The sequence below is a fragment of the Scyliorhinus torazame genome, chromosome 10, assembly GCF_047496885.1.
Source record: "Scyliorhinus torazame isolate Kashiwa2021f chromosome 10, sScyTor2.1, whole genome shotgun sequence".
Classification (NCBI taxonomy): domain Eukaryota; kingdom Metazoa; phylum Chordata; class Chondrichthyes; order Carcharhiniformes; family Scyliorhinidae; genus Scyliorhinus; species Scyliorhinus torazame.
Window position 1 is genome coordinate 22,179,794 of NC_092716.1, and position 24,071 is coordinate 22,203,864.

Genomic DNA, 24,071 nt, shown 5'->3' on the forward strand with positions numbered 1-24,071 from the left:
AGACCGTGGCGGAGGCGGAAGGGAAAGAGTGCCCCCACGGCACAGGCCCGCCCGCGGATCGGTGGGCCCCAATTGCCAGGCCACCGTGGGGGCACCCCCCGGGGTCAGTTTGTCCCGCGCCCCCCCCAGGACCCCGGAGCCCGCCCACGCCGCCTTGTCCCGCCGGTAAGGTAGGTGATTTAATTTACGCCGATGGGACAGGCAATTTATCGGCGGGACTACGGCCCATGCGGGCCGGAGAATCGAGCGGGGGGGCCCGCCAACCGGCGCGGCGCGATTCCCGACCCCGCCGAATATCCAGTGCCGGAGACTTCGGCAACCGGCGGGGGCGGGATTCACGCCAGCCCCCGGCGATTCTCCGACCCGGCGGGGGGTCGGAGAGTGTTGCCCCTGGGGCGAAATTCTCCTACCCGCCCCGCCACATTTCTGCCCCGACCGGCCGGCGGGAGTCTCCGTAACACCGGCCGGTCAATGGGGTTTCCCACTGTGGGGCAGCCCCACGCCGTCGGGAAACCCCCGGGCGCCGGCAAAACGGAGACTCCCGCCGGCGGAGAATGACGCCCCTGATATCTGGAGCGTGATTCTCCCAAAGGGAGACAAAGTCCCGACGCCAGAATGAAAACCGGAGTGTTTCACTCCGGCGTCGGAGCCCGCTCCCAGCCCCCGGGGGGCAAGGAGCGGGGTCATGTATTTTACGCGTACTGGGCCTTGGCGCCGCGTAAAAAGCAGCACCGCGTAAATGAAGTCACCCGCGCATGCGCGGTTGCCGTCCTCCCCGAGGCCACCCCGCAAGAAGATGGCGGATGGATCTTGCGGGGCGGCAAAGGAAAGGAGGTCCTCCTTTAGAGAGGTCGGCCCGCCAATCGACCAGGTGTGGACGGCGCCGGCGGGAACCTGCCGTGTCGGAGCGGCCGCTCGGCCCACCCGGGCCGGAGAACAACGGGGGCACCGGAGAATCGCCGTTGTGGGTATCTCGGGCGATTCTCCGGCTGGAGCGGCGCAGAACTCGACGGGGCCGTTCTCGCCGGTTGGGAGAATGGTGGGACGGCGGTGGACCGACGTTGCGCGATATAATGGCACGGCCAGCGATTCTACCAACCGGCGCAGCCTCGGAGATTCGCGCCCCGGATATTTTTTCCAAGTGTACAGTTTTCTTTCAACAACTGCAGGAATTGACGCTCAACTGACATTTGCTTCATTGGAGCATTCCCTCAGAGCCGGCTGCTTATCTCTACTCTACTCACTATGGGGCTGGTTTAGCACAGGGCTAAATCGCTGGCTTTGAAAGCAGACCAAGGCAGGCCAGCAGCACGGTTCAATTCCTGTACCAGCCTCCTCGAACAGGCGCCGGAATGTGGCGACTAGGGGCTTTTCACAGTAACTTCATTTGAAGCCTACTTGTGACAATAAGTGATTTTCATTTCATTTTTTCATTTTCATTTCATTTTACCAGGCAATGCACCTCGAATCAAGAAATCTCTAGGCCACAACAGTTAGTTAGACCATCGTGAGTAAAAATTCCATCCTCTCCACGTGTTTTCGTTAGCATTGTAGCAAGACTTGAATTGAGTGGAGTGTAGCTGGTCTCTGATTCACATTAAATCGCTGGGGTCGGTGTGTGAGGGAAGAGTGAGGAAGATCACAGGGTCATATCCCAAGCGGTTGGGGTCCTCGGGCTACTTTGCTTTCAGGGAAAGAATCTCATTATTCCCTCAGGTTAGCAAGAAATTAGTTTGCGGTCTGGCGCAGGCAGGATTCGATGCGAGAACACAAAATTCCCTCCAGTTACTGTCGTTGGGGGATTAGTAACCTTCTGCACACAAAATACCTCTGGCCTCCTTTCAAAGAACAAAACAAATTCCTCTCAGTGTAGCCAAGCTGAACGATCTGTCTTCCATCAAGTGGGCAGGAAGGAACGCATTATTTGTTCCAGATCACAAGTCACTGGGACAGTCGGAAAGTTCTGAGCAGCTCCCCATATTTCTTTCTTCTGGTTGTTGTTTAAAAGTGAATTAAGCTGTTGCTGGTGATTCTTCCCAGCCTCTGGCAACTTCAAAAGACACAGCCAACGTTAAAAATAAATCTTCAGTATTTGTCTGTTCCGTTTGTGGTTTGACAGGACGCTTAATTTAAAAATATTAATTGGATTTTTTTTGTTGCTCTAAACCTTTTGTCAAAGCAATGTGTGAATTTCAAAAGCCAATTTCCTTTCTAAGATATGGAATTGAAGCACTCCCAGGGTTGGCGCACAATTCTTTAAAATGAAATAGCTACAGTATTTCTGGCAAAATTCACACCAATCTCCCACCGCGACTCCTCCCCCGTCCGCGGCATTGGTTACTCCCTCCTTGTTCACCGATCATGAGTGGGTTATGACAGTGGTCATCAGTGTGCTATTTGGCTGTGTACCCGAATAGGCGCCGGAATGAGGCGACTAGGGATTTTCACAGTAACATCATTGCAGTGTTAATGTAAGCCTACTTGTGACACTTATAAAGATTATTATTATTATAATCCCGGCATTCAATTATGCGGTGGGTGTTGGAGCAAGGAAGGATTTAAACATTAAAGGGCCATAAAGTAGCGGGAATCAATCACAGGATGAACATTTGGACAGGCTATGGGGCATTTTAGGCTGAAATTTGGAAAGAATATCTGAACTTCTTGGGGCAGCCGAGTGGTCACAGGTCAAAATTTGATCGGATTCTGTGATCTGCTGTAACCAATCTTCGCCATGCCCTCTGAGTGAACTCCCCAGTGGAGGATGGCAATTCCTCCCCAAAAAACGCCAATGATCCTGATCCTCGTAAATGAGTCGAGGGCGATCATGGTGATGGCTGGAGCACCTGACTGCTGGAGTGACACTGACATTCTAGGTCGGCTGAATAGGCTCAGCTGTGTGGGTCGATAATGCCACTTTCTGTGTCCTGGCATCGCAATGCCTGGCAGGAAATTGCTGGCATTGTTGATCGGGAATTATAGCACATGTAGGAAGGGCAATGATCGTTTGGTTTGTATCGTGGATTTCTACTTGGTAACCTCACCATAGAGCTGTTTGTCAAGCGGAGTCTATATCTACGGGTCCGTGTGATTCTTTTTGATTCTTCTTTAGAGAAATGTGACGGATTTTATACTGTGTAAGGGGGTGGGGGGGGAGGGGGGGAGCTGGAGCAGGCAGAGTAGAAGGTCAGTGATAGGTGAGAGCTGGGAGAGATTTCACAAAGATGTGTAGAGCACAAGATAGAGGACGTGCTCATGACAGTGTGAAGGACTATGGAAGGTGCTGATAGTGGCATAGCGGTAACATGTGGGATGTGTTGCTGGGCGAACGAACGTCAGGGCTTATTAAGGAAGGAGGGCAGGGATGGACTCTCTATTCAAGTCCAGTTTTCAGGATGCCATTGGAAGTGAAGGTCAATGGAACTTCCCGAACTCTGAAAGCTTGACTAAACTAAGTTTGAATCGCTGCACCAATGGCGAATATGCTTTCAGTTGGTGAGGCTCTAAACTCTGGACTGTCCACCCTCGGCCCCTCCACCTCTCCACCTGATGCCTCTTTTCAGACAATCCTTAAAACCTACCTTTTTGATCAAGATTTTGGTCATCTGACCTGATATCTCCTTTTGCGGCTGGGTGTGATATTTTGTTTCATAAATTCTCCTGGGATGTTTTTATTACGTTGAACTGTGTAAATATAAGTTCTTGATTTGGTGGTAGTGATGGTGTTCTGCCTGGGAACAGATTAATTATGGATAGATTGAGAAAATTGATTGTATTAAAGTTTTGACTTCAACGTCAGCATTGAATTTAGGTCTTCATGAAGCTTAAAGCTTAGGCTATACCACAGTGAGAGTACCGTTGTAAGGAGTTGGGTACAGAGTCACTTTTGGAGTCTCACTTAGGTTCAGAGCTGTTCTCTGGACATAACAGGATCGAGCTATCTTGACAAGTAATGTGTTGAAACAACATTTTTATTGAATATTGAATTAGGATTATAATAATGATAGCAATAATGATAATATTGCAATTATTATTATTTTTAAAATAAATTTAGTGTACCCAATTATTTTTTTCTATATAAGGGGCAATTAATAATCTAATAATCTTTATTATTGTCACAAGTAGGCTTACATTAACACTGCAGTGAAGTTACTGTGAAAAGCCCCTAGTCCCCACACTCCGGCGCCTTTTCGGGTACACAAAGGAAGAATTCAGAATGTCCAAATGACCTAACAGCACGTCTTTCGAGACTTGTGGGAGGAAACCGAAGCACCCGGAGGAAACCCACCCAGATACGGGGAGACAGTGACCCAAGCCGGGAATCGAACCTGGGACCCTGGCGTTGAGAAGCAACAGTGTAACCACTGTGCTACCGTGCCGCCCTGCTGTGACGCCCAATCCACCTAACCTGCACATCTTTCGGTTGTGGGGGTGAAACCCACACAGACACGGGGAGAATGCACAAACTCCACACAGACAGTAAACAATGCAGTTCAAAGGTTTTAGGCTTCTAGGCTTGCACACAGGCTTGAGAAAGAGAAAGAGCAATGAGCTTGACAGTGATAAAACCACTTCATTAAGGTTTCCACCACATCTTTGGACTTTGGGAGGAAACCGGAGCACCCGGAGGAAACCCACGCAGACACGGGGAGAACGTGCAGACTCTGCACAGACAGCGACCCAAGCTGGGAATCGAACCTGGGATCCTGGAGCTGTCAAGCAACTATGCAAACCATTGTGCTACCGTGCCGCCCAATCCACCCGGGTCCTCAGCACCATGCGGCAGCAGTGCTAACCACTGCGCCACCGTGCTGCCCTTGATAAGACAATTATAATTGATAATATTTTAAAAAGTAAAAAGAAAGAATGATAACTTTATTGAGAGAAGAAAGCACTTTATCCTGCTGGTTTAGCTAGGGGCTGGTTTAGCACAGTGGGCTAAGACAGCTGGCTTGTAATGCAGAACAAGACTAACAGCGCGGGTTCAATTCCCGTTCCAGCCTCCCCGAGCAGACGCCAGAATGTGGCGACTGGGGCTTTTCACAGTAACTTCATTGAAACCCACTTGTGACAATAAGCGATTATTATATACATCAGAAGAAAAGAAGGAAGAGAGATTTTTTTTAGCACAAACAAACAATAACCCCAATTTGGTCTGTTCCCCAAAACTGGTACATGACGTTACTGTCCTCTTGGTACATTCATTCCCACATCACTGAATGACCTTATGGGTGGGCACTACAGCCCTCCCTCCTATCTTCAGTGCTGACTATTCCACTACGGCTGCAGCAGTGAGCCTTCGAAGCAGCGTCCCTTTAAGCCAAATTTCTGGCTCCTTTCCAGCCTTTCGAGGTCTGGTACAGTCCTTTCCCAAAGCAAGTTTCAGTTCTCATCAATTCTCCTCACAGGCAGCGCAAGGCCACGCCCACTTTGCAATAGGCAAGTTGTTTACACGTCTTTTGATGGTGTCTACCCACCTGCCTTTGTTCAAGTGTTATAGAGTCAGACAGCACACAAACAGGCCCTTCGGCCCACCATGGCCATGCTGACCATTGAATATCAATCTCTAAATGCCATTTACCTGCACTTTGTCCATAGCCGTACCGATTTACGTGCTCGTCCAGATGCTTCTTAAACGTTGCGGGAGTACCTGCCTCCACCACCGGCTCAGGCAGCGCGTCCCATATTTCCACCACCCTCTGGGTGAAAAAATGTTTCCTCCGATCCCCTCTAAAACACTTTCTCCTCACCTTAAACCTATGCCCTCTGGTCTCAAAGACCTCTGCCATGGGGAAATGATTCTGTCGATCTACCCTATCTATGCCCCTTGTAATTTTGTAAACCTCTATCAGATTCTCCCTCAGCCTCCTCTACTCCAGGGAAAACAAACCCAGCTTATCCAATCTCTCCTCCCAGCTGAATTTTGCATCCCAGGCAACATCCTGGTGAATCACCTCTGCACCTCCTCCGGTGCAATCACCTCCTTCCGATGTTGTGGTGGCCGCAACTGCGCACAATCTTCCATCTGCGACCTAACCAATGTTTTATCAAGTTTTACCAATACCTCCCTGCTCCTGTATTCTATGCTCTGGCTAATGAAGGCAAGCATTCCGTGTGCCTTCTTCACCACCCTATCTACCTGTGCTGCCACCTTCAGGGATCCATGGACTTGTACACCAAGTCCCTTTGTTCCTCAATACTCCCCATTATGCCTATCAATCAAACTTCATCTTCCGATGCTTCATACTAAATGATCATCCCATATAAAGTTACTCACCCTACTGGCCTGTGGCCCAAGGGTCATTAAATGCAACAGGAAAAAGGACTTCTGATAAACAAAAGACAACTTATTCCAGTATTCGAGCTTGAAAAATGGGAAACAAAGATATAGGGGCAATTCTCCAGCGTTTAAAAGGCAGTGGTCCGTGAATTGAATGTAAACAATGCAGTTCAAAGCTTTTAGGCTTCGAGGCTTGCACACAGGCTTGAAAAAGAGAAAGCAATGAGCTTGACAGTGATGAAACCCCTTCAAAGGTTTCCACCACATTGAAGGGAATACTTTTGCCTTCATCTCATAGATAATAGAATTTACAGTGCAGAAGGAGTCCATTCGGCCCATTGAGTCTGCACCGACCCATGGAAAGAGCACCTTACCTAAGCCCACACCTCCACCCTATCCCTGTAACCGAGTAACCCCACCTAAGCTTTTTTTTGGACACTAAGGGCAATTTAGCATGGCCAATCCACCTAACCTGCACATCTTTGGACTGTGGGGATGAAACCCACGCAGACACGGGGAGAATGTGCAAACTCCACACAGACAGTGACCCAGGGTCGGGATTCAAACCCGGGTCCTCAGCGCCACAAACCCAGTGCTAACCATTGCGCAGGTGCCGCCCCTGACAGACAATCTTAAAGGGTTTAAGGTTGTAGATGGGAAGACCATCCCAGGAAAGACCCTCAACCTGAGCTCCTGCAGCCGAGCACAATTCACCCCCCCCCCCCCCCCCCCGGACCCGCAAGTCCCATGAAGGAGCCCCTTCGGCACCTGGAAACAATTGTGGGAAGGGTACTTACCCCTTTGCCGTCCCTTGGAGTGCAAGGTGCCAGGTTGGCACTGCCAAGAGGTGGGGCCTGAAAGGGGCTTGACCTGAAGGGGGCAGAGTATACAGGGTGTTGCGCACCTGGGAGGGTGCCGCTGGTACAGACGACTGAGGGGGGGGGGGGGCGGATGCTGGCGATGGGGCGGAGGGGGAGGCTGATGCTGGCGATGTGGAGGGGGAGGGGGCCTGATGCCGGTGATGTGGAGGGTGGGGCCTGATGCCGGGCATAAGCGCGGGGGCGTGGTCGGACCATTCGTCTAAGATTGGGGTGTCTTTTAAAAATGGCGGCCCGATCTCTGAGGAGCCGAACCTACCGGCGTCTACAGGCCCTGCACACCTCATTCACGGCGCAGTTCACTCCAAAAAATTTCTACGTTTGGGTGAGTTGCGAATTAGACTGTGCCAAACCCCCCCGCGGGAACCACATCTCCTTTCCGCTGGAGGCCACACTTAGAAATCTTTTGGGAGAATTGCACCTAAGGTCTGAAAAAACAGGTCACTGTTGATTATTATTGATTAATTAATCAAAGCACAATCAAAACTGGGTTAAGATTAATGCCTGCCAAGTAAGGTATATTACCTTTAATGACTTTAAATATTCATTATAGGCTTAAAAATGTGAGCAAATCAGAACCAAAATTGCAAATGTTAGTGGTTGCAGGCTGGCAGGCCTCAGGCCTACACTGTGGACTGAACCATAGAATCCCTACATTGCAGAAGGAGGCCATCCGTCCCATCGAGTCTGCACCAACCCTCTGGAAGAGCATCCCACCTAGGCCCACTCTCCCATCCTACCCGAAGTGACAATTTAGCATGGCCAACCCACCTAGCCTGGACATCTTTGGATTGCTATCACCAGAGCTTGGGTAGGGAGACACCAACCATGTTTATGTCATCTGGAGGGGGGGCGGTGGGGGGGGGTGATAGCGGGGGCTGGTGAAGAGAACTGGACAGTCCGCCCCTGCCCCCTACCATGAAGCAGTAGAAAAGGTACGGACCCCATTGGGCAAACAGCTCCCCGGTGAGATTATCAAGCAGAAATCCGGGAAGCGAAACAAGCATTCGCAGACCTTGGGCGGGATTCTCCGGTCCCCCAGCCGCGTGTTTCCCGACGGCACGCCGTTCCCTGGCGCTGGGATTCTATCTTCCCGCTGCTTGTCAGTGGGATTTGAGACCCCACGCTGCCAGGAAATCTACTGGCGGGTAGTGCACCACTGGCGGGGAAATAGAATCCGGATGACCAGAGAATTCTAGCCCTTGAATTGTCTCTGTTATTCATGATCCGAGTTCTTACAGTAATAGAAATGTGACTATTAGCAACCTCCCCATAACAACTTCAAATATCGATGCTTACAACACCAAAGGGGACCATTCAGTCCATAATATCTGTGCCAAAGCTTGACTAGAGCCTTCCAAAACAAATTCCACTACCCCGTGCGCTCCCCAATCACCCTGCGCCTCCCTCCACTTCAGATATTTATCTACTTTGCCCTTAAAAGGAGTTAATGTTCTTTACCTCAACAACTCCCTGTGGGAAAACATTCCATACTCCAATGATCATCTGCGCAAACACATTTCTGTTAATCTTTCTCCTTCGCTGCTTGGAAAAGACACAAACTTGGCAGAACTAAAGAGATACTGTTTCTCATTTACATATTTTTGCTTCCAGATCATTGGCTTAAAGAACATCGCTAGAAGAGATCTGAATTTGAATCTACATCCAGGATCTGATGTTAGTCTGGCTCCCTGGAGCCCAATTCTCCGATATGGAATAGCAGTATCCATGTGGCTGGCAGTCGGCTTAGCTCAAGTAAGATAGCTGCAGTTACATTAATTTGCATATTCGGAGCCCTGACACTGGGAAACGGAGAGCGCTGGTTCCTGTTAAGAGCCCGCCGGGCGCCGGCAGAACGGAGGCAGTTTATTCCAGATGCTAAAAAAAAATTTCTATGTGCAAAAGATGTTCCTCTTATTCCCATTGCTCCTCTTCCCAATGACCTTAAATCTGTTCCCGCTGGTTCTCGATCTTTCCGGCAATGGGGACCATTTCTCCCTGTCCACTCTGTCCGGACCCGTCATGGTTTTCAACACCTCCATCGCATCTCCTCTCAACTTCCTCCAAAGAAAACAGTCGGAACTTCTCAAATCTGCCAGTGTAATTGATGTTTCTCGTCCCTGAACCACTCTCGTGAATCTTATCTTCGGCCTCTCTCATGTCTTCTCATCCTCGCTAAAATTTGGCACCCCGAAATGGACGCAATACTGTAAATCACACTCATGCTAAATGTGCGTTTACTTCAGATACATGCTTTATGAATTTTAAACATTTCTCACTTCTCTAATGAAGTGACAAGTACCGAGTTTGCTTGAAGACCTTTATTCATATCCGTTATGGACGATGGTTTCCTGGTGGCCTCACGTGCCGGATTGTCGCGGCAGACGTCAGTGATTTGCCTGACCCTAATTCCGCTGTCAGTCACTGGGAGGTTCCTGAGAGTAACCTCCGACAAACATCCCATTGATTTCTCCCTCTGTCCCAGAGGAGCATTGTGTCTCCCTACTGACGCACCTTGCTATGTGAGGAGATGCAGGTGAGGATGCCTCACCGCGAACCACAAGCCTGGGTCACGATTACTCTGTGCCAGTTTACGGACACAAGATTGGCCAAGCTGTTGAACTTGTTTGGAACTGTGCAAACTCAAACCAACATTAACCAGAGACATTCCAACCCTTTGCAGGTAATCTTCTGTATTGGATTCTGTGAGAGATTCGTGGAAGACAAGATTCAGCAGTTTGTGGACTTGTGCTCGGTGAGCAATGTGAGTATCCGGCCTGCTGCTTTGCTTCCGCTATCCTGAGTGTGGCCCAGTGACGACACAGTTGCTGAGGTAAAAATGGAAAGGAACCTTACAACTGCCTCACTGGGACTGGGCCGCACCATCTCGCGTTTTCCCTCCGTCTTCACTGAGTTTGATGCTTTCAGCCAGTTCCTGAGACGGAACAGTACAATTGTGCCAAAGCTTGACGAGAGCAATCCGAAACAAATGCCACGACCCCCTGCGCTCCACAATCGCCCTGCGCCTCCCTCTGCTTCATTAGCTGGATTAAGGGAAGAAAAATAAAGTCAGCCAGTGTACCCATCCCTAATTCACGGCACCGTGGCACAGTGGTTAGCACTGCTGCCTCACAGCGCCAGGGATGCGGGCTCAATTCCGGCCTTGGGTGACTGTCCGTGTGGAGTTTGCCCATTCTCCCCATGTCTCTCCTCCGGGTGTTCTGGTTTCCCCCCACAGTCCAAAGATGTTCAAGTTCAGTGAATTGGCCATGATAAATTGCCCCTCAGTGTCCAAAAATGGGCAGGTTAGGTGAGGGTACATGGATAGGGCAGGGAACTGGGCCTAGATGGGGTGCTGTTTCAGAGAGTCAGTGCAGACTCGATGGGCTGAATGGCCACCTTCTGCACTGTGGGGATTCTAATTGTTACCCAGGCACTGGCTGGAAACTGTGAGGGTGTGGACTTTGGGTGTGGCCATCCAAAGTTAAGGTACTTGCTCATACTGTCTGGCAAGGAATGGCCATTGAGGAGAGGGACTGGAAGGCAGTCACAATCAGAGGGTCTGAACCCGAATTTAACACGGGCCTTCCGGAGAGCGGTTAGTCACACATATGAAAAGTCCCAGGAGTGGGACTGTCCAACTGTGATTTTGGAGAGGAGCTGTGGAAAAACTCTAAGGAATAGTTTCCAAACCTATAGACACATGGGGAAGTAAAAATGCCCTTGATGATAGATAGGAAAGACAGGGCCTGTTGCTAATCTAACAGTGTAATCCAGGGCCTTTGTCTTTCACATCTTATACCTGTGACCTCAGGTGCTGTAATGCTGTAATCCTGGGCGAAATTCTCCTACCCGCCCCGCCACATTTCTGCGACGACCGGCCGGCGGGAGTCTCCGTAACACCGGCCGGTCAATGGGGTTTCCCATTGTGGGGCAGCCCCACGCCGTCGGGAAACCCCCCCGGGCGCCGGCAGAACGGAGACTCCCGCCAGCGGAGAATGACGCCCCCTATCTCTGAGTCACACTCAGTGTGGCTTCCCCCTGGGAGGACTGAAAAACTTACATTTACGCAACGCTTTTGCCAATCAGCGGATACCTCCAAGCACTTCATAGACAATGATTTACCGTGTGAAGTGTTCTCACAGTTGGTGTGCAAGAAATGCAGCAGCCAATTTGCACACAGCGAACTCCCACACACCCATGATAATGAACTCACCAAGGCTCCTTCGACAGCACTTTACAAACCCACAACTACCGCCATGTAGAAAGACAAGGGCAGCAGACATATGGGAACACCACCACCTGGAAGTTCCCCTCCAAGCCACTCACCATCCTGACTTGGAAATGTATCGCCGTTCCTTCACTGGGGCGAAATCCTGGAACTCCCTTGCTAACAGCACAGTGGGTGTACCTACACCACATGGACTGCAGCGGTTCAAGAAGGCAATTCACCAGCACCTTCCCCAGGGAAGTTAGGGATGAGCAATAAATGCAGGCCTAACCAGCAACACCCAGATCCCACGAACGAATAAAATAAATCATCTGTTTTGTGTGACGTTGGCTGAGGGATAAATATTGGCCAGGACATCAGGGATAAGTCCCCTGCTCTTCTTCAAAATAGTGACAAGACCCCCCCCCCCCCCCTCCCCCAGCCATTCTAACTAGCTGCTGGGAGTTGGATGGAACTTACCAAGCTGATTGTCGCTGATGTTTTTCCAAATTTCACTGTACGAGATGGAGGTTAGAATGGAAATGTCACCATCATTTTCTTTTACATCTGTGTCTCAAGTATGACTAATATTGTTTTTCGAATACAATTACATCCAGGTATCGGTCTTGGTCTTATTGCACAGGTGCTATGGTTACTACATCCACGGGCGGTCGGTGCACGGACAAGCTGATATTGGTATGGAGTCAATGTACCTCAACCTCAAGAAAGAAGAGGTAATCAAGTGATGCATTTTACCATATTAGGGTAGATTAATCTTAATAAATTGCACTCAAATAACATTGAAAAATAGTAACAGGAGTAGGCTATGTGGGCTGTTCCTCCATTCAAATAGTTCATGGCTGAAACTTTACCTCAACTTCATTCTCCTGCCTTATTTCCATATCCCTTGCATTTCCTTTAAACCTATCAATCCCGGGCCTAATTGCACTAAATAACTGGGCCTCCTCGGCCCTGTCGGGTATATTGAAGTTCAAAGATTCAGGGCCCTCTGAGTGAAGAAATTTCTCCTCATCACAGTCCTAAATATCCAACCCTCATCCCAAGTCAATGAACCCGAGTCCGAGACTTTCCCCTGACAAGATAGGGCAGATATTCCCGCTCTTGCCTCTGGGGTTAATTGTTCTGGGAATGCCTGGGGGCAATGATTATAGGAAAATATGTCAGGATGGAAATGAAAATTGAGTAGATTTGTTCTTTTTTTTCTCACCTTTAGACAAAGTTTTACACAAGTTTTCAACCAAGAGAGTGTGTTTCCCAGTCTAAGAGATCCGTCAGCCAATGGGCCCTGGGTTCAGGGGCAGGAAAATCTGCTCACATAGGGGACGACAAGGGCTGGACATGGGAGAGAAAAATCCTGAAATTGACTTGCTTCAAGCGGGAATGGGGAGACAGAGAGGTTAATGTTTGTGAAGAGTCAGAAACTGCAACGTTTTCTAATATTTCACTTTTTAACCACAGGGTAATCTTTGCGCAATGAGAGGCCTCGAGCCTAACATGGATGTCCAGACCTTTGAGGTCTTAATTTCTAATAAAGTCAGACAACAATATGATCGGATACTATCATCAATCAATGAGGTACTTCCTTTTTTAAAAACATATTTCTTTATTTTCCTTTTTTGCATTTTCTCCCAAATTTACACCCACCAACAATAATCAGTAATAAACAATAATCAGTAACAAATATGTCAATCCCCACATCAACAACACCGATCCCATCCTCCCACCAAACCCAAAACATTCGCCCACATGTTCACATTAACAACTGACAAAAAGGAATCAGGAATCCCCCATGGCCCCCATTAACACCCATCGCCCCCCCCCCCCATCCAACCCTAACCCTAATCCTAACCTACAACTAATGTTCGATGTTATCCAGTTCTTGAAAGTGCATAATGAATAATGTTCATGAATTGTAGAACCCCTCCGTCCTTCCCCTCAGTTCAAACTTAACCTTCTCAAGAGTCAAGAATTCCAACAGGTCCCCCCGCCATGCCAGGGCACAGGGTGGAGCGGTTGCTCTCCGGGTGATCAACGAGGCGAAGACTACAACATCTGCCTCCGCACCCGTTTCCAACCCTGGCTGGTCCGACACCCCGATTATGGCCTCCCGGGGGCCCGGGTCCAGTTTCACGTGTACCACTTTAGAAATTACCCTAAAAACCTCCTTCCAGTAATTCTGTAGCTTTGGACAGGACCAAAACATATGAACGTGATTAGCGGGGCCCCCGCAACGTTCACAGACATCTTCTACTCCTTAAAAGAATCGGCTCATCCTCGCCCTCGTGAGGTGTGCTCTGTATACCACCTTCAGCTGTATCAGCCCCAACCTTGCGCACGAGGTGGAGGCATTCGCTCGCCGGAGCACCTCATACCAGAACCCCTCCTCCATATCCTCTCCAAACTCTTCCACCCACTTTGCTTTGATCCCTTCCAGTGGTGCCTTCTCCTCCTCCAAAATAGCTCCGTAAACCACTGACACTATCCCCTTCTCCAGTCCCCCTGTCGTCAGCACCTCCCCCAGCAATGTGGAGGCCGGCTCCACCAGGAAGCTCTGTATCTCCTTTCTGGCAAAATCTCGAACCTGCGTGTATCTAAACATTTCCCCCTGCTCCAGCCCATACTTCGCTTCCAGCTCCTTCAATCCTGCAAACCGACCCCTAAGAAACAAATCTATCAGTGTCTTAATCCCCTTCTCCTCCCATTTCTGAAAATTTCCATCCCATCTCCCTGGCTCAAATCTGTGGTTCCCCCGAATCAGCATTTCCCTCCATGTTCTCCCCCTCTACGCTCTCTCTCCACACTCTTCCTCCACCCCCGCCCAGAACAGCAAGACACGTTTCGAGTTATTTCAGTAAGATATGGCGCGGAGAGGCTGTTGGCTTCACCCCTCGAGCAGGGGTTTAAGGAGAAGCCTGTGGGTCGCAGGAGGGGCTTTTGGCCTGTGTCAGGATTGCCTCTGGTACTTCCAAGAAGGACCAGCTGCCAGGTCCGTATCCCAGAATTCCAGAGGAAAGAGCAGCAGAAATATGAAGGTGGAAGATTATAGCCGTTTCCTGGCGAACCAATTGTGGCGAGAGCGAGTTTGGTGGTACACCTGGAATAAACCTGACCTGTGATGTTGGGGGGGGGGGGTAAAATTATTAACGTGCCCTAAACGTGTTCATGGGGAATGACGTGTTCATCACGCTAATTGCTGCAATGGAGAGAAACCATGTGCGGGGTTGAGCAGATGGATGAAGAGAGGGGACAGGAACAAATCCCCGCAGCCCCCCTGAGTTGAGGTTGTCCTGATGAACAGCAGGTACCCACAAGGCAAGTTTCAAAAGGGGCCTCCTGTTCACTGAGAAATTACCATTTGACTGATTCATCAGGAATCTTGTGGCACTAAACGCCAGATTTCCACATGTGGTTTGAAGCCCTGTTTTGACCGGTAACACTCCTGTCAATCTCCTTGGGACCTATTTATATTAAAGATGTTCTATAAATGTAATACATTGTATTAGTTAGGAAATAAATAAAGTGCTTACCGCCAAACTCAATTCAACAGCCGCCATAACCACCCAACCACTTCCCATCCTGTACTCCTTCCACCACATTCACTCCCTCCATGCTCTCCCTCCACATTCACTCCCTCCATGCTCTCCCTCCACATTCTCTCACCTCCATGCTCTCTCCCGCCATGCTCTCTCCCTCCATGCTCTCCCCCTCCATGCTCTCTCCCTCCACACACTCTCACTCCACGCTCTGTCCCTCCATGCTCTCTCCCTCCATGCTCTCTCCCTCCACACTCTCTCCCTCCACACTCTCTCCCTCCACGCTCTCTCCCTCCACGCTCCTTCCCTCCACGCTCTCTCCCTCCACGCTCCCTCCCTCCACGCTCTCTCGCTCCACGCTCTCTCCCTCCACGCTCTCTTCCTCCACATTCTCTCTCCCTCCACGCTCTCTTCCTCCACATACACTCCCTCCATGCTCTCCCTCCACATTCTCTCTCCCTCCATGCTCTCTTCCTCCACATTCACTCCCTCCATGCTCTCCCTCCACATTCTCTCTCCCTCCATGCTCTCTCTCCCCACGCTCTCCCTCCACATTCTCCCTCCATGCTCTCTTCCTCCATGCTCTCTCCCTCCACATTCTCTCACCCTCCACGCTCTCTCCACGCTCTCTCCCTCCATGCTCTCTCCCTCCACATTCTCTCTCCCTCCATGCTCTCTCCCTCCACATTCTCTCTCCCTCCACTCTCTCCCCCCACATTCTCCCTCCACGCTCTCTTCCTCCATGCTCTCTCCCTCCACATTCTCTCACCCTCCACGCTCTGACCCTCCACGCTCTCTCCCTCCATGCTCTCACTCCACATTCTCTCTCCCTCCACGCTCTAACCCTCCGCACTCTCTCCCTCCACGCTATCTCCCTCCATGCTATCTCCCTCCATGCTCTCTCTCTCCATGCTCTCTCTCTCTACGCTCTCTCCCTCCACGCTCCCACCCTCCACGCTCTCACCCTCCACGCTCTCTCTCTCCATGCTCTCTCCCTCCATGCTCTTACCCTCCAGGCTCTCTTCCTCCACGCTCTCTTCCTCCACGCTCTCTCCCTCCACGCTCTCTCTCTCCACGCTCTCTCTCCACGCTCTCTCCCTCCACGCAATCTCCCTCCACGCTCTCTTCCTCCACGCTCTCTTCCTCCACGCTCTTCCTCCACGCTCTCTCTCCACACTCTCTCCCTCCACACTCTCTCTCTCTCTACGCTCTCTCCCTCCACGCTCTCTCCCTCCACGCTCTCTCCCTCCACGCTCTCTCCCTCCACGCTCTCTCCCTCCACGCAATCTCCCTCCACGCAATCTCCCTCCACGCTCTCTTCCTCCACGCTCTCTTCCTCCACGCTCTTCCTCCACGCTCTCTCTCCACACTCTCACCCACCACACTCTCTCTCTCTCTCTACGCTCTCTCCCTCCACGCTCTCTCTCCGCACGCTTATCCTCCATGCTCTCTCCCTCCGCGCTCTCTCCCTCCACGCTCTCTCCCTCCATGCTCTCTCCCTCCACGCTCTCTCCCTCCACGCAATCTCCCTCCACGCTCTCTCCCTCCACGCTCTCTCCCTCCACGCTCTCACCCTCCACGCTCTCACCCTCCACGCTCTCTCCCTCCACGCTCTCTCTCCACGCTCTCTCTCCACGCTCTCTCTCCACGCTCTCACCCTCCACGCTCTCTCCCTCCACGCTATCTCCCTCCATGCTCTCACTTCCCATGCTCTCTCCATGCTCTCTCTCTCTCCACACTCTCTTCCCCTAAGCTTTCTCCATATTCTCTCTCTCCACGCTCTCTCCCTCCACACTCTCTTCCTCCACATTCTCTCTCCACACTCTCTCTCCACATTCTCTCCCTCCATGCTCTCTCCCTCCACACTCTCTCTTCACACTCTCTCTCTCCACCCTCTCTTCCTCTACGCTCTCTCTCCATGCTCTCTCCCTCCACGCTCTCTCTCCCCACGCTCTCTTCCCCCACAGTCTCTTCCTCCACATTCTCTCCCTCCATGCTCTCCCTCCACACTCTCTCTCTCTCTCTCTCTCCACACTCCCTCCCTCCACACACCCTCTTCATCCACAAACACTCCCTGCACTCTCTCTTTATCCCTTCATAATCTCCCTCCACATAGCCTCGCCACTTTCATAGAATCATAGAAGTTACAGTGCAAAAGGAGGTCATTCGGCCCATCGAATCTGCAATGGCCCTTGGAAAGAGCACTCGACCTAACCCCACACCTCCACCCTACCCTCGTAACCCAGTAACCCCACCTAAACCATTTTGGACACAAAGGGCAATTTTTTAGCATGGCCAATCCACCTAACCTGCACATCTTTGGACTGTGGGAGGAAACCGGAGCACCTGGAGGAAACCCACGCAGACACGGGGAGAACGTGCAGACTCCACACAGACAGTGACCCAAGCCGGGAATCGAACCCGGGTCCCTGGAGCTGTGAAGCAATAGTGCTAACCACTATGCTGCCGTGCTGCCCTTCTCACTCATTCTCTCCCTTCATTCTCTCCCGCTATTATTTCTCCACACACTCTCACAATTTTCTCCCCCTCCACTCTCTCTCCACGCCCCCGAGCCCTCCACCTTCACGAAACCCACCAGAAACGTAGCAGGCGCCAACGTTTCATCGCCACGGAGATGAGACACTGGGTGGCCTGGCCCCTCGTATGTGATTGGCCACTTAGGGTTCGCTGCCACGTTGTGGGGTGTTTATGAGCAATCGATTCCGCTGAAAAAAAGGGGGTGTTGCTGTGGAATTATTTTTCTCATTTGTGTGTCACGTTTCTGGAAAGGTTGGAAACCGCTGGTCTGGAGCATCAATATAAATCAAGAACATCAATGATCGGTGAGGAACCTCACTTCCTCCAGTCCACAGAACAACTACTACTCTGTTTCCTGGCACTCAGCCAACTTCTTATCTATTCGGCCCCTTTCCCTCTCATTTCATGGGCTTCACTTTGCTGACAAGCCTGTTATATGGCACTTTATTAAATGTCTCCTTTTAAGACCACTACCGCCACATCAACCACATTACCATCATCACTCTTCTCTGTAACCTCATCAAAAAACTCAATCCAGCTAAATGTGATTTATCCTTCTCAGATCTGCGCTAGCTTTCCTTAATTAATCCGCATTCATGCAAGTGACTGTTAATTGTACCCCAGATAATTGTTTCCCCCCCCCCCCCCTTCCAAAACCACAGTGTTGACTCGGTTGCTGAATTTATTTTTGAATTTAAAACATTGAACAAGTTGGAGAATGGGCAGCACGGTGGCATAGTGGTTAGCACTATGGCTTCACAGCGCCAGGGTCCCAGGTTCGATTCCCGGCTGGGTCACTGTCTATGCGGAGTCTGCACGTTCTCCCTGTGTCTGCGTGGGTTTCCTCCGGGTGCTCCGGTTTCCTCCCACAGTCCAAGGACGTGCAGGTTAGGTGGATTGGCTATGCTAAATTGCCCTTAAGTTAGCTGGGGTTGCTGGGTTACGGGGATAGGGTGGATCGGGTTACGGGGATAGGGTGGAGGTGTGGGCTCAAGTAGGGTGCTCTTTCCAAGAGCCGGTGCAGACTCGATGGGCCGGATGGCCTCCTTCTGCACTGTAAATTCTATGAAATCTATGAGTTGGTGCCTCCATGTTGAAGCGTCCTCTCTCTGACTCACATTTCCATTTCAGTCTGCTGTACCTTTTCAGGTAGGTGTCTTGACAGGTTCTCCAGCTTGGTGAACCCTCCCATCATCCTTAACTGGACAGAGAACCTGTCTCCATCCCGCCAGGACACATGAAAATCCCAATGGACGTCCGTTTCCCCGGCGGGGTAGAGGGCTGGCTTGGGACCTGGAAATCATTCTGATTCTGTTTCGCACCCTCCCCTCCCCCGAGGAAAGATCCAGCCCAGAAAGTACAATTCAGAATTTACCAGAAAGATACTGGAAGTGAAAGGTTATACAAGAGTGAACAAGCTAAGGTTCTTTTCTCGAGAGACGAGAAAACGGTTTGAAAGCATAAGTGCAGAGAAGGTGTTTCCTCTCGAAGGCAAGACCAGGTCCAGGAGCCGTATAGACACGATAGTCACTGATAAACGCAACAGGGAATTCAGGAGAAACCTCTTTATTTACAGAAAGGCCAAATACAGAACTCACTACTACATGGAGTAATTGAGGAAAAAATTTATTTCAGTGGAAACTAGATAAGCAAATTAGAAAAATGGACTGGAAGGTTATGTCTGTGAAGTTGGGTAGCGAGGGGTGAGAGATGATTTGTGCGCTGCTTAAGCACCCGTATAGAAGTGTTGAACCATCTTTAACAAGAACCACAAAACTAATGCCGAAGGTGACCTTAAAATTCAGCCCTCCTGTTGCTTTTTCCTCCGCACGTTTTCTTGATCATTAAAGGCAGCAAGAGTGAATCGAAGCAGCCGCGAGGATTCAGCCACTCTGCAGCAGAATCTGAAAGCCTACTTCACAATGAATAAGTTCCTTTCATCCTTCCTTGAACATGTGAGTCAGTGCCTTTTGATTTGCTTGTCTGCTGCGTGTGTGTGTGTGGGGGGGGTGGATATTGTCGATCAGTGTGTGGGATGCTGTGTGCACATTTATGCCATTGGGATAAACGAATGTTGGAAGTGAATTGATGTTTTTGATTGAATGGTGTAATGTCAAGATTGAACTCATCTGGGCACCGTATGCAATGCATTGAGTAGAAGGCAGGTCGAAGGCCTCAATTACTTTCTGGGTGCTTCAGCTCAGTCAGTGCTCATTATGCTAAGAGGCTATCATGTTATATTTCAGCCCATTATCAATATATCTAACTGCAAAGAGTTCTTAAGTAATTTAATTTTAAGCCATCCCAATATTCCCTTCTGTCCAGTAAAGTGTCTTGAGTGAAACCAGACCAATCCCATAATTTAACCAACCAGGCTGGCAACCGATGTACCATTTTCACTGATGAAGTACCTGATCGCATTCCCGTCTCAAACCGCAGTGAATTACTTTTGGATGTTTTTTTAAATTTGTTTATCCGGTGGGCTAGACCAACACTTAATGCCGATTCCGAATTACCCTTGCGAAGGTGGTGGTGAGTTGCCTTCTTGAACCGCTGCAGTCCAGGTGGTGTAGGTACACCCACTGTGCTGTTGGGGAGGGAGTTCCAGGATTTTAACCCAGCGACAGTGAAGGAACGGCGATATATTTCCAAGTCAGGGTGTGTGTAACTTGGGTGGGAATTTGCAGGCGATGGTGTTCCCATGTGTCTGCTCTCCTTGTCCTTCTAAGTGGTAGCGTTTGTGGGTTTGGGTCCAAGGAAGTAGCATACAAATTGGCCAAGAAAAACAACAGGTCTGAGAATTGGGAGCCGTTAAGAATTCAGCAAAGAAGGACCAAGGGATTGATTAAGAAGGGGAAAATAGAGTACGAAAGAGTAAGCTTGCAGGGAACATAAAAACTGACTGTCAAAGTTTCCATAGGTACGTGAAGAGAAAAGGATTGGTGAAGATACATGCAGGCCCCTTACAGTCAGAAACAGGGAAATGTATAATGGGGCCAAAAATTGGCTGAGCAACTAAATACACACTTTGGTTCTGTCTTCACATATGAGGACACAAATAAGATACCAGAAATGTTGGGGAACGCAGGGTTAGTGAGAGGGAGGAACTGAAGGTGATCAATATCAGTAGAGAAATGGTGCTGGGGAAATTGTTGGGATTGAAGGCTGATAAATCCCAGGGGCCTGATAATCTCTATCTCAAAGTATTGAAGGAGGAAGCTCTAGAAATAGTGGATGCATTGGTGGTGATCTTCCAGGATTGTATAGACTACGGAAAAGTTCCTGCAGATAGGAGAGTGGCTCATGTAACTCCGCTATTTAAAAAGGGAAGTAGAGAGAAAGCAGGGAATTACAGACCAATATGCCTGATGTTAGTAGTGGGGAAAATTTTAGAATCCATTATCAAAGATTATATAGCAGAGCACTTAGAAAACAGTGGCAGGATCGGACAGAGTCATGGATTTATGAAGGAGAAATCATGCTTTACAAATCTACTGGAATTATTTGAGGATGTAACTAGTAGAATTGATGAAGGGGAGCCAATTGATGTGGTGTATTTGGACTTTCAGAAGGCTTTTGACAAAGTACCGCATAAAAGATTAGTGTGTAAAATTAATGTGCATGGGATTGGGGTAGTGTATTGAAATGGATAGAAAACTGGTTGGCAGATAGGAAACAAAAAGCAGGAATTAATGCGTCCTTTTCAAATTGGCAGACAGTGACTAGTGGGGTACCACAGGGATTGGTGCTAGGACAATATATATGAATGATTTAGATGTGGGACCTGTTGCTCTTATTAGCCTTAGTTTTATTAGCTCTGATTATGTCACCTTTGCTCACGAGTCGCCAGGTATCTTTCTGATACCGCCACGTGGTTCAAGCTCGAGTTATGATTAATAAGTCAGCACACCGCTTAGTAAGATTGAAATCAGCGGTCATTTATTATGTACAGCAATAAATACTTACACAATAATCCTACTTTCTATATCACTACCTACCACTACTGGCCAATACTTAACTTTTGGGGATGGCCCACCAGGTCAGGGAAACAAATGGTTTATCGAATTGGATCTGGCCTGCGGGATTCAAAAGGCTGATACGGGTCGATGGCTAGGAGTCTCTATCGGGTAGCGATCGCTGGAGTCAAACTTACAGTTTCTGGTCGATGTTCTTGCGAAGGTTGCGAGCAGGAGAAGAAGGGAGAGAGATCTGAACTTGGCCCCTCAATTTATAGGGTCCAGGGGCTTCCCGCCTCTCGGGGCGGCACTTGACCCTGAGCCCCAAGTGATTGGACTTGTTCCCAATCACTGGGTTCGATATATCCAATAACGGGGCGATTCCTCGATCGTGGGGTGGTCGTTCACCTGTCTTTGCTTCGGCCACTGCAGGCGCCGAGAGGTCTGGCCCGGCATTCAATTGCTAATATGTTGCAATTGTTCCCGGGGATAGCCGATTAAACTGCAGATGTCTGTGTTGATGTGCTGCTAATGGTCGCAGGTATCGATCTGGGCCGACTTCCCCAAAGCCGAATACGCTATTCTGTCTGCAGCTGTCCGTTTGTGTCCTGTTGGCTGCTTTTCCCATCAGCCTTTTCGGTTAGCCATTTTATATCGGGTTTTGGCCAAATTAATCGGGGATCAGCCATTTTAGGTGGCTACAGACCCTCCTTGTGATCCTAACGCGAAGCGTGAAGGATCACATAAATTTTGTCCTTTCCGTTCCCTGACCAGGGGGACACCTCCTACATGGCCACTACTCTGACCCTAGCTATGCACAAAAATTTACCTAAACAATTCTTGAGGGCGCTATGTCAGACAGGGGCATGCAGCTACAAAATAAAAAAACTTGGAACCTCTAATTTTACCTAAATACACTCATCAAGCATTGCATCATCCTATCTCTCTAAAACATACAACAACAACTACAACATTCAATATACTCTTTCCTGGCTTGGCAGTCAAGCGCAGGATCATACATTTTCTGTTATTGGGGTTTTGTACATTTTTATTTCCAGAAAAACGCAAGTGCATGTTTTATTATTATGGTTTTATAGGTTGCGGGGGTCTGGGGTCTGGTCATACCCGAATATAGGGTATCGGATCCGATATACCGGGGTTCGAGCGCGGTACGCTCTCCTTCTCCATTTGCGGAGGCGCATAGTCTGCACTGCACAGCAGAGTATTGCCAACGCTAACAGTGCTTCAATTACGTAAGACAGGGAGTACCAGGTTATGAACCTGGCACACCAGGATAATGCAGCGTGGCTGGTGACTGGGCCCTCGGTACTGCGGGGCAGTGAAACATTAACGGCAGGGGGGTTTGAAGTAATGGGGTCCGCGTTCCCGCGCAACCAAATGTTCATCATAAATATTTTGATCACGGTGAAAGAAGTCCTCATGGCTGTCCTCTTTCTTTTTCTTTCTTTGTGTTCTGTTTTCCTCCGGTCCTGGAGCTTCTGGAGTTCTGTAAAACAAGCATAGTATCTGTAACTACCTTGGTATAATATCCGGTGTGTTAGTGTGTCTGTCCTTCGGGGCCAATTATTCCCTTATAATTGGTTACTCTATGTGACTCCCTCATTTTTTTTTTCTCAAAACAAATGTTAGGACACGGCACACTTCCCAATGGTGGACCAGTGCTAAGTTTATCATCCAGATGTTCCTGGATGTAAATAGCATTTGGCAGCAACCCAAAGGTCGCCAAAATAAATGAACTGTTTTGAAAGGAAAAGGTCGAATGAGGTGCGTATGGGCCGCGACGGGTAAGATTTGGATGGAGTCCCCGGGTAGGACGGCTACCAATACCGTATGTCCCCTACCTGAGCGTGTTTGAACAACGGGGGGGTCCCCAGGCAGGGCGGGTCTCACACCGTTTCTCCACTGTCTGAGCAACCGTCAAGAACGGGCAAAAATGTAGTCATCGTGGTGGGGTTGCTGCTGTGATTCTACCGTCAAATCAGATTGGGCATCTGGCACTCGAACCAGTACCAGCTGAAAAGCTAGTTCCTCTGAACGAGCGTTTGGTGCTGTGCTTCTACCCTCGAATCAGAACGGGCGTCTGGTACCCGAACAGGTATCAGCTAAAGTGTCTGCAGACAAGCTAATTCCACTGAACAGGCGTCTGGTCTGTTGACCAAGTATTTGTGGACAAGTTGGTACCATTGTGGTATCTGTGGACAAGTTGGTACCACTGAACAAGCGTCTGGCCGCGGTGGATGTCCGTTGGAAAGAGCTAAAAGGTTTCAGGTGAATGTGTGTGTGACGGTGAGAAAATTCTCCTGTCGGACGAACAACACTTAAACAAAACATACAAACAACATAAAACATCCTGCAGGCTCCATCAGGAAGGACAACACTTTTCCCCAAGTGTCTCCTTTAAAGCATCATGTGGACACCTCAGTTCTCTGTTGCGAACAGGGTCGCAAAGGGGTTGGCGGATTGGGGGTCTGACTCGAGGTCGTCCCCTTCTCCCGGGTGCCAAACTCTGGAGTGAATTAATGTTGAGAGGGCTGCGTGGTGTGAGTTGGGGTTGCTTTCGTCGTTGCGGACGAGTCTGTAGGAGTTGTCGGGCTGCCAATGGGTTTCGTCAAGTTGTGTGGGGACAAAGTTGGG

The 24,071-nt window shown here is 49.6% G+C and overlaps 1 protein-coding gene across 4 annotated transcripts in view; it reads left to right on the forward strand.

Annotated features, from left to right (window-relative positions):
- The window catches only part of LOC140430398 (meckelin-like), a 170,659-nt gene that overhangs the window by 125,994 nt on the left and 20,594 nt on the right, over window positions 1-24,071 (forward strand). For all 4 annotated transcript variants that reach the window (XM_072517855.1, XM_072517856.1, XM_072517857.1 and 1 more), the window contains 5 exons: window positions 8,773-8,913; window positions 9,842-9,922; window positions 11,986-12,102; window positions 12,848-12,964; window positions 19,311-19,415. In XM_072517855.1, the coding sequence (XP_072373956.1) occupies window positions 8,773-8,913; window positions 9,842-9,922; window positions 11,986-12,102; window positions 12,848-12,964; window positions 19,311-19,415 (561 nt within the window). The remainder of the gene's footprint in view (window positions 1-8,772; window positions 8,914-9,841; window positions 9,923-11,985; window positions 12,103-12,847; window positions 12,965-19,310; window positions 19,416-24,071) is intronic.